This window comes from Euprymna scolopes, chromosome 44 (assembly GCF_053919585.1).
Source record: "Euprymna scolopes isolate OS-2025 chromosome 44, ASM5391958v1, whole genome shotgun sequence".
NCBI lineage: Eukaryota > Metazoa > Mollusca > Cephalopoda > Sepiida > Sepiolidae > Euprymna > Euprymna scolopes.
The window spans coordinates 42,574,857-42,589,028 of record NC_136525.1 but is presented as its reverse complement, the minus strand read 5'-3'; the positions used below and the strand labels follow the sequence as shown (position 1 = coordinate 42,589,028).

General features: G+C 34.4%; 1 protein-coding gene across 1 annotated transcript in view; it reads left to right on the top strand.

Moving 5' to 3' along the window:
- LOC145268813 (T-cell activation inhibitor, mitochondrial-like) overlaps nucleotides 1–14,172 on the top strand; it is a 153,580-nt gene that overhangs the window by 72,837 nt on the left and 66,571 nt on the right. Inside the window, exon 3 of the mRNA XM_080124439.1 lies at nucleotides 4,860–4,986. Coding sequence (XP_079980565.1) covers nucleotides 4,860–4,986 — 127 coding nt within the window. The remainder of the gene's footprint in view (nucleotides 1–4,859; nucleotides 4,987–14,172) is intronic.

Genomic DNA, 14,172 nt, shown 5'->3' with positions numbered 1-14,172 from the left:
GACTAATCCGTTTCCTTATTCTTACTAACAAAGAAGGCCAATAAAGCTGTTTTTAAATGTTAGAATGAGACATCGCGACTTCATTTCTAAAAGTCGCATTCCTCAATCTAATATATAAACGGCTATATGTCTGTTGGTCTGTCTCCATATTTTCAAACTCTATCGCCTCTGAAACTAAAAGTTGCAGAGCTGCACTAGGGGCCTCAAATGATTGGATGTTTTACAGGCAGATCTTTTATGAATCTTTAGCTGGTTAAAATAGTTTATAAGGGATCAAAAATTGGTCAAAATTGAAAAAAAAATATTGTTATACATTTTGTACATTCATTTTAGTTTATTTTTAATTTTTTATTAGTTTTATCAGTGTCACGTTGGTACAGTGGTAACGTCACCAGCTTTGAATGCTACAGTTCTGCTGATGGTACCAAAATACTTTTTTTTTTATTTTTGAAATCTCGACTCTATAACAATATATATTAAATCTGGATGAATTAAAATTTCATATGTAAGCGTATTTTACGCTCCGGGCAAAGGCGGGTGATTCCCCCCCCCCCCCGCTAGTATTTTATGAGAGGCATTTCCTGTTATGAAGTCTACTTTAGTAATCACAGACTAATTTATGTAATGTAAACGTGATGGGTGAGTGTGTATTTAAAAAAGACATTTGATGAGATTGTTTGCTAACACCGATCCCATGAGCCAGAGGTTAGAACTGCCGACTATTAACTCAATGGTTGTAGGTTCAATCACTGGCTAGGGAAAGGTACTGGTCTAGCTGCACTGATGAGCTGTGATACAGCAAAACAGTGTTGTATGCGGATGACTATGCCCTCAGCCACACCAGAAATGAACCTCCCTGACCTTCCCCCACAAGTTCCTTAAACCCCAAAACTAAAACATTATCGACATACCAAGCGCCCCCTCCCACCTTCCCCCTTGTTCCCTTCCTCTCCTTCCTCTGCCCTCCTCGCATCCCCCCCCCTGAGCTCATTCACTCTTTCATCCCAAAATAGCGAACATTTCTGTAAAAGTCTGAGGAAGCTACAGACGGCCAAAAAAACGGCCGAGTAGCTGAAACAATAATGTAACTTAACAGAAAAATACGGTAATAAAAAATAAAACGCATATTTGCTCTACAACAGTATTGAGCGCTTTCTTCAGTTTTTATTAATTACCATTTCCACTATATATATATATATATATATATATATATATATATATATATATGTACATGTGCATTAAATTTGGTTCGTAATCACTAAACATCATTAAAACAATATTCTCTGAATTTCTATTTCCTTTTAAAATCTTTGAAGTATGAGCCTTAAAATTTACACATTTTCTAAAATTGCCAATACTTTATTCTGCATAGTCTGAATTAAATTTTGTTTCTGTATGACATCCAAGCAGAGAAGGGCTCAAGGGCTCCTAAAGTCAACTGTGCTGTCAGGGTGTTTTTATTCATAGATTCCCCTGACAACATCAACATCTTACTTAGAGGTATTAGAAAAGACGTGGTTCATCATTTTGGAATGAATTAAATGTCTCACTGATCCTATATGTGTTTGTGTTGGGACCCTACCTACAAAGTCTAGGGATAGCTTACAAATGGCCTTACAAAATATCATTTTGACAGATTCTTACACTAAGTTAGCATAGTTTGCTATGCTGACCACCTAACACTGATTGTACTGAGATTAATTGTTGAGACAGAAATAAATCAAATACAATTCATCACATACATCAGATCTGTTGCCAACGTTGCTGGAAAAATGGTTGGATCATTCTACCGTTCCAGTAGATATCTCACTGCTGATTTTTATTTATTACATTTTCACCCCAAACAAGGCACATTGCCACTTTGATGTAGGGGGCTACTATCAGGGACATAAGCTACAGGGGTACTATGTAGGGAGTTGGGCAGCAAGATGTCGGTTCACGTTACACTCGAACTTCTGCATGTCAGTACGGTTGGGGAAGCAGGGACCCGGAAGGGAATTCCAAAATCTAGCGGTTCTGGGGAAGAAACTACTGGAGTAGAAGGCTCTCTTACATCTAGGGATCTCTACTGTGTAGGGGTGGGATTTAGCTGCTTTTCGGGTTTGTCAAGCATATTTACGTCATGGGGGCACAAGTCCTTGCAGTTCATCAGAGCATTCACCATTAAAATACTTGTAGAACAGGCAGAGGGATGCAATATTTCGTCAGTGGGACAGAGGCTGAAGCTTAGATGACAGTTCAGGACCTATCAAGTTGGAGACTCTCTTTTGGACCTTGTCTAGGAGTGAGAGACTAGTAGCAAATGCACCAACCCAAATATGACAACAGTACTCCATACATGGGCGAATGGTGGTCTTATAGAGGTACAGTATACTTTCAGGCGTTAGTAGCTTTCTAGCACGGTAAAGAGAGCCTACCTTCCTCGCAGCGGTCCTGGCAATCCTCTCAATGTAATTGTTCCAACTCATGTTTCCTGTGAATGATAGGCCGAGGAGTTTAAAAGAAGTACTTCCAGATAATGATGCAATTCTCTATCTATCTAAAAGCCAAATACGTCCAAGGATGGAGTACTGTTGTAACATCTGGGCAGGAGTTGCTAGGAGCAACTCATCCTGCCTTGACAGAGTTCAAAATAGACTTCATAGCCTAGTGGGGATGCCCTTTTCTCTTCCCTGAAATCTCTTTCCCACCAAAGAGATGTTGTGAACCTGTCTCTGCTTTATTGTTATTTTCATGGCAAGTGCTCGTCTGAGCTCCAATCTATGACCCCCCACCCCATGTCCTGACTTTCCTAGCTGAAACCACTACCAATAATTACCCCCACCCTTTATCTGTGCCTAAACCTAAATGTAAATTCCATTAACAAAGCTTCTTTGTTAGGACTGCATACTCTGTACTGTTTTCGTGTTTTCAAACTGACTACAATATGGTTGTCTTCAAGTCCAATGTGAACAAATTCTTGATGAGCCATCCCTTTAAGTAATCCAATTTACCAAATTTCCACTATTAACGATTATTATGACATGTTCCCTTTGACCACTGTACACTCATTAAGCCTTATCCTCGAGTGGCCTCCGAGCCTTGATAAGTGGTGACTCCTATGTAAAAAAAAAATAAAACCCAAAAAACTCTCATTGCGTGATGTTTCTGACAAATGAGAAAAAATTGCTGTTTTCTTGGTTGGAATTCATCCTTCTAACACTAATTGTTGGCTATTTTTTTTAAATCTTGAATTAGTATTTTTCTTTTTTAGGTCCTTACATCAAGTAATATATATTACTGTTGGGACCATAATCAAGAATCAAAAAAATTAGAATTTTGGAGGGTATTGGAATCGGTATCATAAACAAAAAAATTGGTGTCTATTTTCTGATGCCAAATACGATTCTTTTAATTGTCTTTTTAATTTAATTTTGTTTAAAACAAAATCTTCCACTGCTGGTAGTAATGTTAAAATAATAAATATTTATTGATTTTAAACTACCAGCAAAACTAAAATTTATAGATCATTCCCTGACAAATGTGTATTTATGTTTGAGAAAAATATCTGTATATTTAGCATGTTTTTTTCAAGAAAAATTACAACTCTATAGTTAAATATTTAGAGGTTTATAACGAATCCGAATCGGTAGTTGTATCGGAATCAGGAATTTAGTACGGAATCGGTAATTGTTTTTTTTTTTTTTTTTTTTTTTTTTTTAATCACATTTTCATCCCAAACAAGGCGCATTGCCACTTTGGTGTAGGGGGCTACTATCAGGGGCAGCAACTACTGGGGCACTATGTTGGGATTTGGGCAGCAAGATGTCGGTTCACGTTGCACTTGAACTTCTACATGTCAGTACAGTTAGGGAAGCAGGAACCTGGAATGGAATTCCAGAGTCTAGCGGTTCTGGGGAAGAAACTACTGGAGTAGAAAGATCTAGGGATCTCTACTGTGTGGGGGTGGGATTTAGCTGCCTGTCGGGTTTGTCGAGGGTGTCTACATCGTGGGGGCACAAGTGTCTGCAATTTGTCAGAGCATTCACCATTAAAATACTTGTAGAACAGGCAGAGGGATGCAACGTTTTGTCGATGGGACAGAGGCTGAAGCTTAGATGCCAGTTCAGGGCCTATCAGATTGGCAACTCTTTTTTGAACCTTGTCTAGGAGCGAGAGACTAGGAGCAGATGCAGCAGCCCAAATGTGACAACAATACTCCATACATGGGCAAATGGTGGCCGTATAGAGGTACAGGATACTTTCAGGTGTCAGTAGTTTTCTAGCACGGTAGAGAGAGCCTACCTTTTTTGCAGCGGCCCTGGCAATGCTTTCAATATAAGTGTTCCAACTCATGTTTCCTGTGAACGTTAGGCCAAGCAGTATTGTATCAGAATCAGGAAAAATATTGGAATCGTCCCATTACTAATATATATATATATAAAGTACAATCACATTGACACACTGGTTCTCACCAGATTACTGAAGTTAAACAACAATGAGCCTGGCCAGTATCAGATGGGTGACGATTTGGGAAGGCTAGGTACTATATGTACCACACAGAGTTGTAAACATTTCCAGGTTGGTATCTTGGGGCGCGTTTAACTCACGGGGGAGATACACCCCCAAATCAAGACAGAAAGCAATGGGAAACTACCGTACCGTCTTTAGTTGTCTTTCCAAGATTACCATGGCTCTACAATTTTGGTAGGCGATGCTGTGAAAACAGCAGGGCTGCTGCTGATAATATCAAGTGGTTTCATACTTTACCTGGACCGATTACTGTAAAAAAAAAAAAAAAAAATAGAAAAAAATCATCATATATTAACGTGTTTGAAAATCCAACTATTTTTTTTATTTTTTAATTTTTGTCATTTCAGGTAATAAATGAAAACTCGTTAAAGAAATTAAACGAATACGTTTCTTCCCTACATTCGGTTGGATATGCACGACCAACTGAAGTCATATTTTACCTGAAGATCAGTGATGATAATAAAGGATTTCCAGGTAAGTGTCTAAAATATTGGATTAATATATATATATATATTAGTGGCCTGGCAAGGCCACAAGGAAGACAACCGAAGCAGCAAAACTGAAGCTGGCCTGCAAGAAACTATGTATACAAATGTAGGCAAATTTGGGCATATTTTAAAATTGTCAAAAAAGATGGTAAATCTATGGATGAATATATATATATATATATCACTAGTTATCATTCTGAAAGCAGATGTATTTATTTCATGGCCGTAGTATTTTATTCATATGTAAATGTAGTAGCTCTTACACGTGTTTCATTCAATAGTAGAATTTCACCAATATATAGATATATAGATAAATATTCAAGATTTTTTGATCGCCACATGTGCATTAAGCTTTTTTGCATAATAAAAGAAGCAAAAAGACTCACGGTAAATAAAACACTGTCCCGCACTCAAAGTTGACGTCATTAACTTGTCAAAAACGGGCACCTGCCGTTAAACGTCACACTTTTTTTTCATACTTTATTATTTTCCAACTGCGCGTCAAGGCTTCGTTTTTTTTTTGTTTTTTTTAACAAACACCCAGGAGACCCGGCCAACGATTTTTCTTTTCATTTACCCAAAAACACACACACCTACAAACACCTGGGCAACGCCGGGTACCCCCCCCCCCCCGCTAGTCTATATATATAAAAGCCAAAATGTGTGTTAGTGTGTGCATTTTTTGTGTATATCCGGCAAAGGCTTTTATCGGGGTGGTTCTTGGGTTGGTCGCTCATTTTTATAACTTCTTATATGCTACTAAGATGATAATATCTAAGATTTATGAAACAACTCGGCATGTATCTTTAATTTGGGCAACTTTTATGCGTGATTTTCACCATATTGGCCCAGGCGTGTGTCATTGACTTTTCAGTATAACAAAGTGAAACTGAAACAAACCTCGGCACTCGTGCAGCACGTCCAGATAAGCAATGAGCGCTTTGATCAATGTCGGTGAAAACTGTCATATCAGACAATTACTATTCATTTGGGCTAGAAAAAAAAAATAAACCAAAAAAAAACTGTCTTGCAGAAATAGTTAATTGCAGGATTTTATTCTCCCATGGCATGATGTTTGACCTCAATAAAATCAAGCACCTGTTTGAACTCATTCATCTTTTAATCACTAAATTTAACACCTTACATTGCTTCCGTCGCCGTAGTGCAGTTGTATATTGTCAGCCTATTGGCCTCAAGGCTCTGGGTCGAGCCTACCTGCCATCAACTTCCTTTTTTTTTTTTTACACGTACAAAAGATTTTTTTTTTCCATTTTTAAAGTTTTAATATTGAAATTGCTGTTTTTTTGTTTTATTTTTTTAAAAAGTTTAACATCGTTTTTTTTTTAATATTTAAACAGGGTTAAGTTTCCATTTTGTTTTGCTTTAACCCCCCCCCCCTCAACAAACACACCTCCAAACACCCAGGCAATGCCGAGCTACCCTGCTAGTCTATAATATAAATCTCACTTGTCTGTTTAAATGTATGTATGTTTGTATGTCTGCTTACAACTTTCGACAGAGACAACAGATTTTCACGAGATTGATATCATTTTGAAGCTCAACCCTTCGGACGACAAATATCGAAAAATTGGCCAAAATCATTAATTCCTTCACCCTCAACTGGGCACTTTTTTACAAGGAGGGGGTCGCTTTTTTCGCCGATATTTTCAAAAGTCATTCCCTCTTTTTGATTGTCTAGCCTTAATTTCAACCTGTGTCACTTCTGGTTTGGCGATGGACGTAGCAGCAAAGATGTCATGTATTTTTTTTTTTTTCAAATTCTTTTCCTCCTTCGCGGTACGAGTTCGAGCCTGCCTGCCTACTACCACTTTTTTTTTGTTACATACACCACTTCCAAACACCCGGGCACCCAGGCTAGTCAATAATAACGCAAATTTTTTTCTGCAGTTGAACGCTCTATTCTTCTATAAAGATGATATTCCCCTTCATTCACTACTGTTGTGCCAATCCTCATGTATCTTGCCCGAATGAAAGCTAAGTAGCCATTTCTCTGTCCATCTTCTCATGTTGTCCAGGTCTCTCTGTAGTCTTAAACGGTCGTCTTCTATTATCTTAAAGATTTTAGTGTCATCTGTATATGGAAGGTTTATGAAATAGCTGGATATGTCTTCTCAATTATTAAATTGTTTCTTTCTGATACGTTTATAAGAGTAGTGCTTGATGGGCAGAAATCAGAAGTTCACAGTATTAATGCTGGCATCCCTCAGGGTTCCATCCTGGGCCCAACTCTTTTCCTAATCGTCATCAGTGTTTTTCCAAATCACATTCTTAGACATTTACGTAGATGACGCTACCATTCATGGCAACACTTTGAACGCCGGAAATGACCAAGATCTTTCTGATTCTCTCTCTTCTGGTCTTGAGCATATGGTGCAATGGGGAAAAAGGTGGCTGGTTAATTTTAATGTATCTAAAATGAAGCTTTTTTCCATCATCAACACTCTGACCCTCATCAGGCCCCAATTGAAGTGAACGGCTCTCATCTTGGGGACGCTCCATGTCTTAACAAGCTTCATAATGGTAGAATGAGTTATGCAAATCCACCTTTTATTAATACAAAATATTTTTTTATAGGCACATAAGTATGTTTTTACTGGTGCTACCAGATCAGGCTGTTTGAAGATATTGGCTTCCTGAAACGAAATGCACCTAACATTGATGCTTTTTTTTGTTTTTCTACTTCTTTTTGCAAAACTTAATTATGTTCTGCAAAACCAAAAACAAAAACCCACTTTTCCTCCCTCTCATTTCCCCTTTTCTCTTTCTATCTTCCCCACTTTCCTGAAGGGTTGCCTAACTTAAAATGTACCAAACATTAATACTGGAACCCTTTTCCCTCTCCCATTGCGAAACTCGTGCATGTTCTGCAGGGCGGGGACAAAAATGATAAAATCCACTATAAATGACGAGCCGTTCCATATAAGTTAACAAATTTACCGAATCTCCATTACTAACGGTTACTATATTGTCCATTTTCTACCGTACACTCTTTAACACTTATCCTCGAGTGGCCTCTTGGACTTGATAAGTGGTGATGCCTATGTAAAAAAAACAAAAAAAAAAAACGACCAAAGCAAGCACTAAAAACTAGTGGTTGAAGATACAAAGAGTTTGAAGAATAAAAACCGTCTACAAAATAACTGGATACAATATGAATACTATTTCTCAAATAACTGGATTCGACATTAAATAACCTGAAAAGGATTGATATGCTGTAAAACAAAACAACCAAACCAAACCAAGTATGTTTTTATGTACTTTTAACATTGTATTGTGTTCCTACTTGTGCTAGTGTGGTCTGGTGGAAGTTCCATATCTTATGATATTCTTCAGATATGCAACTTTAAAAAGAAAATACATGTATATCGTATTAATGAAAGGTGAATCAGCATAGCTTGTTCCACCATTGTATGTCTTAGTTTGCTTCAGTTTGTGTCGATCTGTAACACATCTGCATTGTATTGCCTCCGATAATTTTTTTTGGTATTTTTACCCCAAACAAGGCACAGTGCCACTTTAATATAGAGAGCTATTATCTGGGACATAATTTGCAGGGATACTAATTAGGGAGTTTAGCAACAAAATGTTTGTTCACATTAAACTTGAACATCTGCATGTAAGTACAGTCAGGGAAGCAGGAACCCAGAAGAAAATTCCAGCCCAAGGAAGAAACTATTAGAGTAAAAGGCTTTCTAGCATCTGGGGATCTCTACTGTATCGGGGTGGGATTTTGCTGTTTGTTGGGTTTGCCAGGGGTATTTATATCGAGGAGGTACCAGGGCTTGTAGTTTGTCGGAGCACCTACCATTAAAATACTTGTAAAACAGACAGAAGGATGCAACTTTTTCGTCGATGGGACAGCAGTTGAAGCCTAGATCATCATCAAGTTTAGCGAAAATGGGTTTACACGCCATTGATGCTAACGTCAAGCCACAGTGTTCTCTGCTGAGTTCAGGATTAGCTGTCCATAATTATTTTCACCACTGACGACTGTTGTGTGTGGTCCATGTGCATCTGGGATGCTGTGCGTTCTATAAGAGGAGCTGGCTCAACTCATCCTCGTGTCACCTCAAGTCAATCCTTGATTGGTGCCAGGCATAAAAAGTGCTGCCAAAATCGAAACCCTATTGAATTGCTTTCCAATGCAGCAAAGATATCACACAAGTTGTATAGCTCTGGTCTATTATAAAAATAGCCAAGAACGGGTCCGTCATCATTCTCTAGTAAGGGTATCTCAGGCGACTGGCATAATTCCTAAATTTGGGAGGTCGCAGCTCGTAGGACAGAGCCAAACATTCTAATAAATTTTAATTTTATGCAAATAAATATTCTTTATTTTACATAATATCGCATTGTAATTTGGCTTATAAACGTATTTCATTAAAAGAATTAAACAACACTTACAATTGTTTCCGAGATGGGGATATTTTCTGATGACACCACGCTCTAAGGCTCAAGGGGAAAACGAATGAACACATATCTAAGACAATAGTGGAAAACACGACTTTAACTTTCATATCATGCATGCCAAGTGTAATCATGCATTAGAAAATATCACTGCAGACGAGCAACACAGATTCTATACTAACTGAATTCTTCCATTTATCACCATGGTGAGGAAAATAGAAAGAAAATGCATAAAATTCTGATGATGGTGTATATTGCTGAAATATTAATTTTTAACAAGTATTTATTTTAAATAATATTGTATTGTAATTTGGCTGTTTAATGTATTTCATACGAAAATTTTGTGCTTGTTAAGATAGATTCGACAGAAAGCAAAAACAATATTACTTAATTGTCATGTCGAAAATAGTAATAGATCCAAAAATTATGAAAATTCATCAAACAGAACAACTGCTATTGTATTTTTAGCAACAAAAGAAATATTGCATCTATGAACAAGTAATTTATCTATATATCTATAAAAGTGAGAATGTGTGTGTGTGAACCTATATACTCAACAAATTAGCAAATTTTTGGATCTACAGACATAAGATTTACTATATAGGGTATTCAGATATTTTTAATCAGTTTTCATCCTGAAAAAAGGGCTGCTAAAGGGACAAAATTGAAAATGCGGGGTTTGTCGGATCTTTATCTGTTTGTCAACCGTTCCACGACTGCACAAATCATTCACGACAGTTTCCTTATGCTAAGAATAAGTAGATTTGAAAACACTTTGTAAAGATCTTGGCAAGCTGGCCTAATGGTTATCGTACTAGACTCACTGTCTTTAGGTTTTGGATTCAGTCTCAGCTCAGATATATACATATTTTTTTTTTTACTTAAAAGAAGTGAACTATTTAGAAAAACATAATACTCGCGTGCACATGTCTCAGTTTATTTCTGCTTTTTTTTTTTTTTTTTTTTTAAGGAATTTAACGTTACGTTCAATACTAGGCAACGCTGGGTACATCTGCTAGTCTAAAATATTCGTTCTGGGTTATGTCTCCTATGCATAAACTCTTACTGTCTACTTTATAACGTCTAAGAAAAATGCAGTTTTACCCAATTTTCCGTAAAAATTACTTTTAATAATTAATAACTTTCTACTCTATGAATTTTCATAATTTTTGGATATATTACTATTTTCGGCATGACAACTAAGTACATAGCATTGGTTTTTTCTTAAAACGACATATTTTTTCTTAAATCGATCTATCAACTCTATCTAAACAAGCACCAGAAAGTAACAGGGAGTTTAATGGATCAAGCCAAAATGATTTCAAGAGAAACATCGACTGATATGTGCACACAATTGTACCAACGAAAGTGATTTAAGGCCTTTAAATTGCCGAATATAAAATAATTTCTGGATAGAATTTAGCTAAGAGGCCAAAATATTTCTTTATTTCTTATTGGAAGGACCACTAATCTATACTTATTTAGTTTACCACCCAATCTTCGGCAACTCCATGTCAGCAGCTTTCGGTAGGTTACGTAAGCAGACGACATTTTTTCAATGAAAATTACTAAATCAAGAAAACTTTAAACAGGCTATGTCAACATGGCTGCCTCCTTTTCTTATGCTAAGAATGGCTTTCTAAAAAGCCATTCTTAACATTAAGAACGTTTTGAATTAATTGTCTGGCAGTTTGCTTTGACATTTTACGTAAGATGCCGACGTGAAATTTCTGGATGTTGGATTGTATAGATATCCACTAATTTGGTATTTTTATACAATCACTCTAGTCTCCAATTTTTTGCGAGGGGCTGGGTGGAGGCAAGTTAAAGGATTTTTTTTTTTTTTTTTTTTACTAAAAAACAAAAAAAAAGTTAATTTCGGATATTTGCAAACTAATAATAGCTAGCAGCACTTGTAGAAATTCCACATGAGGATTTATTCATATATGTAACATATTAATGTTGGCATTAAGGTTTTGAATTACAGTTTTCGAGTAGTTATAAGCTGGGAAAGACAGGGGGTCGAATTAATTCACGCCCCCCCCCCATTTTGAAATGTCTATTAAAAAGTAAATAATTAATTTATGTACCAAAGTTTTATGTTCATATATGTAACATATTAATGTTGGCATTCTGTGAATGTTCAGTGTAAATGGAGATGCCCTGATATCATTGTAGCTCTTTTGTTAAAGCTGCAAAAGTAATTATCTAAGCTAGCAGGGATGGCCGGTTGTAAAATATGCTTAAATATATCTTGATTTATGCAGATTTTGTATATATTATTATAGAGTCAATTTTCTATCGATTATTATAAATTATAAAGTTGTGCTTTCAAAAAAAAAAAAAAAATATATAAATTGGGTGCATCAGCTTGAATCGATACCGGAACCAAAACTTATGAAGAAAAAAAATGTATCTATATATATAACTTCAGTTCCTTCATCTATAACCGAAACCGAGACAAGAACATAAAGTAGTAGGGGTAATAATGGCGGAAAAAAAAAAAAGATGGGGTGGGGGTGGGGGGCATAGTTTTTGAAATCGGTTTATCATAACTTTTTTGTAGGTTTCTGATTATCTTTTGATTGAATTTAAAAGATTAAAGCCTAAAGTTAATTTCCAAACGGGGGAAAAAAAATATTTGTACAGCTGAAAAAAATTATATTGAAAAATGTTTTCAGTAGGTGTATCAGAATTTTTGTAGGAATTTTTGACACCCCTAACACGAAACTGCGATTAAAATATAAAAAAACTCGTAATTTCTCCTTTAAAAGTGGGTTGTTTATTTTCTTTATGGATTATACTTGCAAAATAAACTATTAAAATTGTATAAAAAGTAATAGAAATATTATTTTTTTATTTTTTAAAAAACAGTAATGAAATTAATTGAATTTTACGAGTTCAGTATTTTTAAATTTTTAATCTTTAAAAATCTATCAAACTTTTTCAATTGATTCTATTTTTACAATATTTTCAGAGTCAATGTGAAATTTTATGCTCTTTCCAATAAACCGAATACAATATTTTAGACAAACGTTTTTTTTTTTTTAATTCACGCCCCCCCCCCTATTTTGAAATGTCTATTAAAAAGTAAATAATTTAATTTATGTACCAAAGTTTTATATATCACAAATTGAAGATAAAAGATCAATAAATAATATATTCTAATTTAAAAAAAAAAGAATAGTTTTTTGGAAATTTACCCGTAAAGTCCGAAGTTTAAAACCTTTTTTTTTAAAAAACCATGTTGTTTGTATTTTTCTTTTTAATGAAACCTTGGTCCTTGCTCCTTTAATTGAAAAAAATTAAGGTAGAATAGTTTTTTTTTTTAGAAATTTACCTGTAAAGTCCGAAGTTTAAAACCTTTTTTTTTTTTGAATTTTTTTTTAAATCTTTTTTTTTTTTAATTTTTTTTAAAATCTTTTTTTTTTTTTAATTTTTTTTAAAATCTTTTTTTTTTAAATTTTTTTTTAAATCTTTTTTTTTTTTAAATCTTTTTTTTTTTTTTAAATCTTTTTTTTTTTTTTTTTTTTTTTAAATAAAACCTTGGTCCTTGCTCCTTTAATTGAAAAAAAAATTGGGGTCTGAATTACATTTTTCGAGTAGTTATAAGCTTGGAAAGACAGGGGGTTAAATTATTCAATATTTTTCACAAAGTTTCTGACACACGTAGACATTTAGACGCTGACAAATTCAGCTAAATTCTGAAGTTAAATAAATTCATTGTAAAAATCCCTTGAAAGATAAATATTAGTTTTCTAGGTCTATTTCAAAGATAATTCGTAAAGTTCTAAGATATTAAATTAAATTTAAAAAAAAAAAAAACACACACACCTTATTTGCATAAGAAAAAAAGTTTAATTAGCCCCCAAAAGCAAGAGATTATGGCTTCGCTCAAACAAAACAAAACAAAGTTGTCTAATTATGGATTCTACAGAAGCCCAAAATGTCAGAAAGTCAACGTCAGGTACTTGGAGGGAGATAGGGAGTGTTGGTTTCTCCCCCACCCGTGCATTCCTATCATTTTTAATTAATTTTTTTATGTTCCTGCTTTTAATTTTTTTTTTTTTAAGATTATATAAAAATTGTTACGCTGAAGATTATACATTCATTCAGAAAAGGAATATATTAAATCTTACATATAAAATTTATGCTAAAAATATAATATAAAAAAATTAAAAGAAAAACAGGAAATATTTTTGGCAATTATAATTTTTTTGTGTGAAAATATTAAATGAACGATGCTTAATTCAATGATAATATCAGTAGTTCGAGAAATTAATTTTTCTTCGAAATATCGATTTCGTTAATTCGGACTTTTTTCGTAATGTTTCTGAAAAAATTAAATGTATTTTTATTGTTACAATTTACAATGCTTTATTTTCATAAAAAAATACAAAAATAAATTCATTTAATTTTTTTTTTTTTTTTACTACTGAAAACCATAACTTTAGTAAAGGTGTCTTTTGTTTGGACAAAATAATACATTTTCATTAAGATTCAAATAAAAATGATTTAGTTCATTATATTCCGTGATCATTATTTGATAAATACTGAAAATTTCCTTAAAATTTGTTAATTTCCTGATTTTTAGTGAATTTTTAAATAAAGCGGTTGTTTATACATTTTGATCATTGGCTATTCTTTTTACACGTACTTATATGAAGAATTTTTGGTAAAATTATTTATATATAAAAAAAAAAAGATGACTTGAGTGTCAGCAGTTATAATCGAAACCGAAACC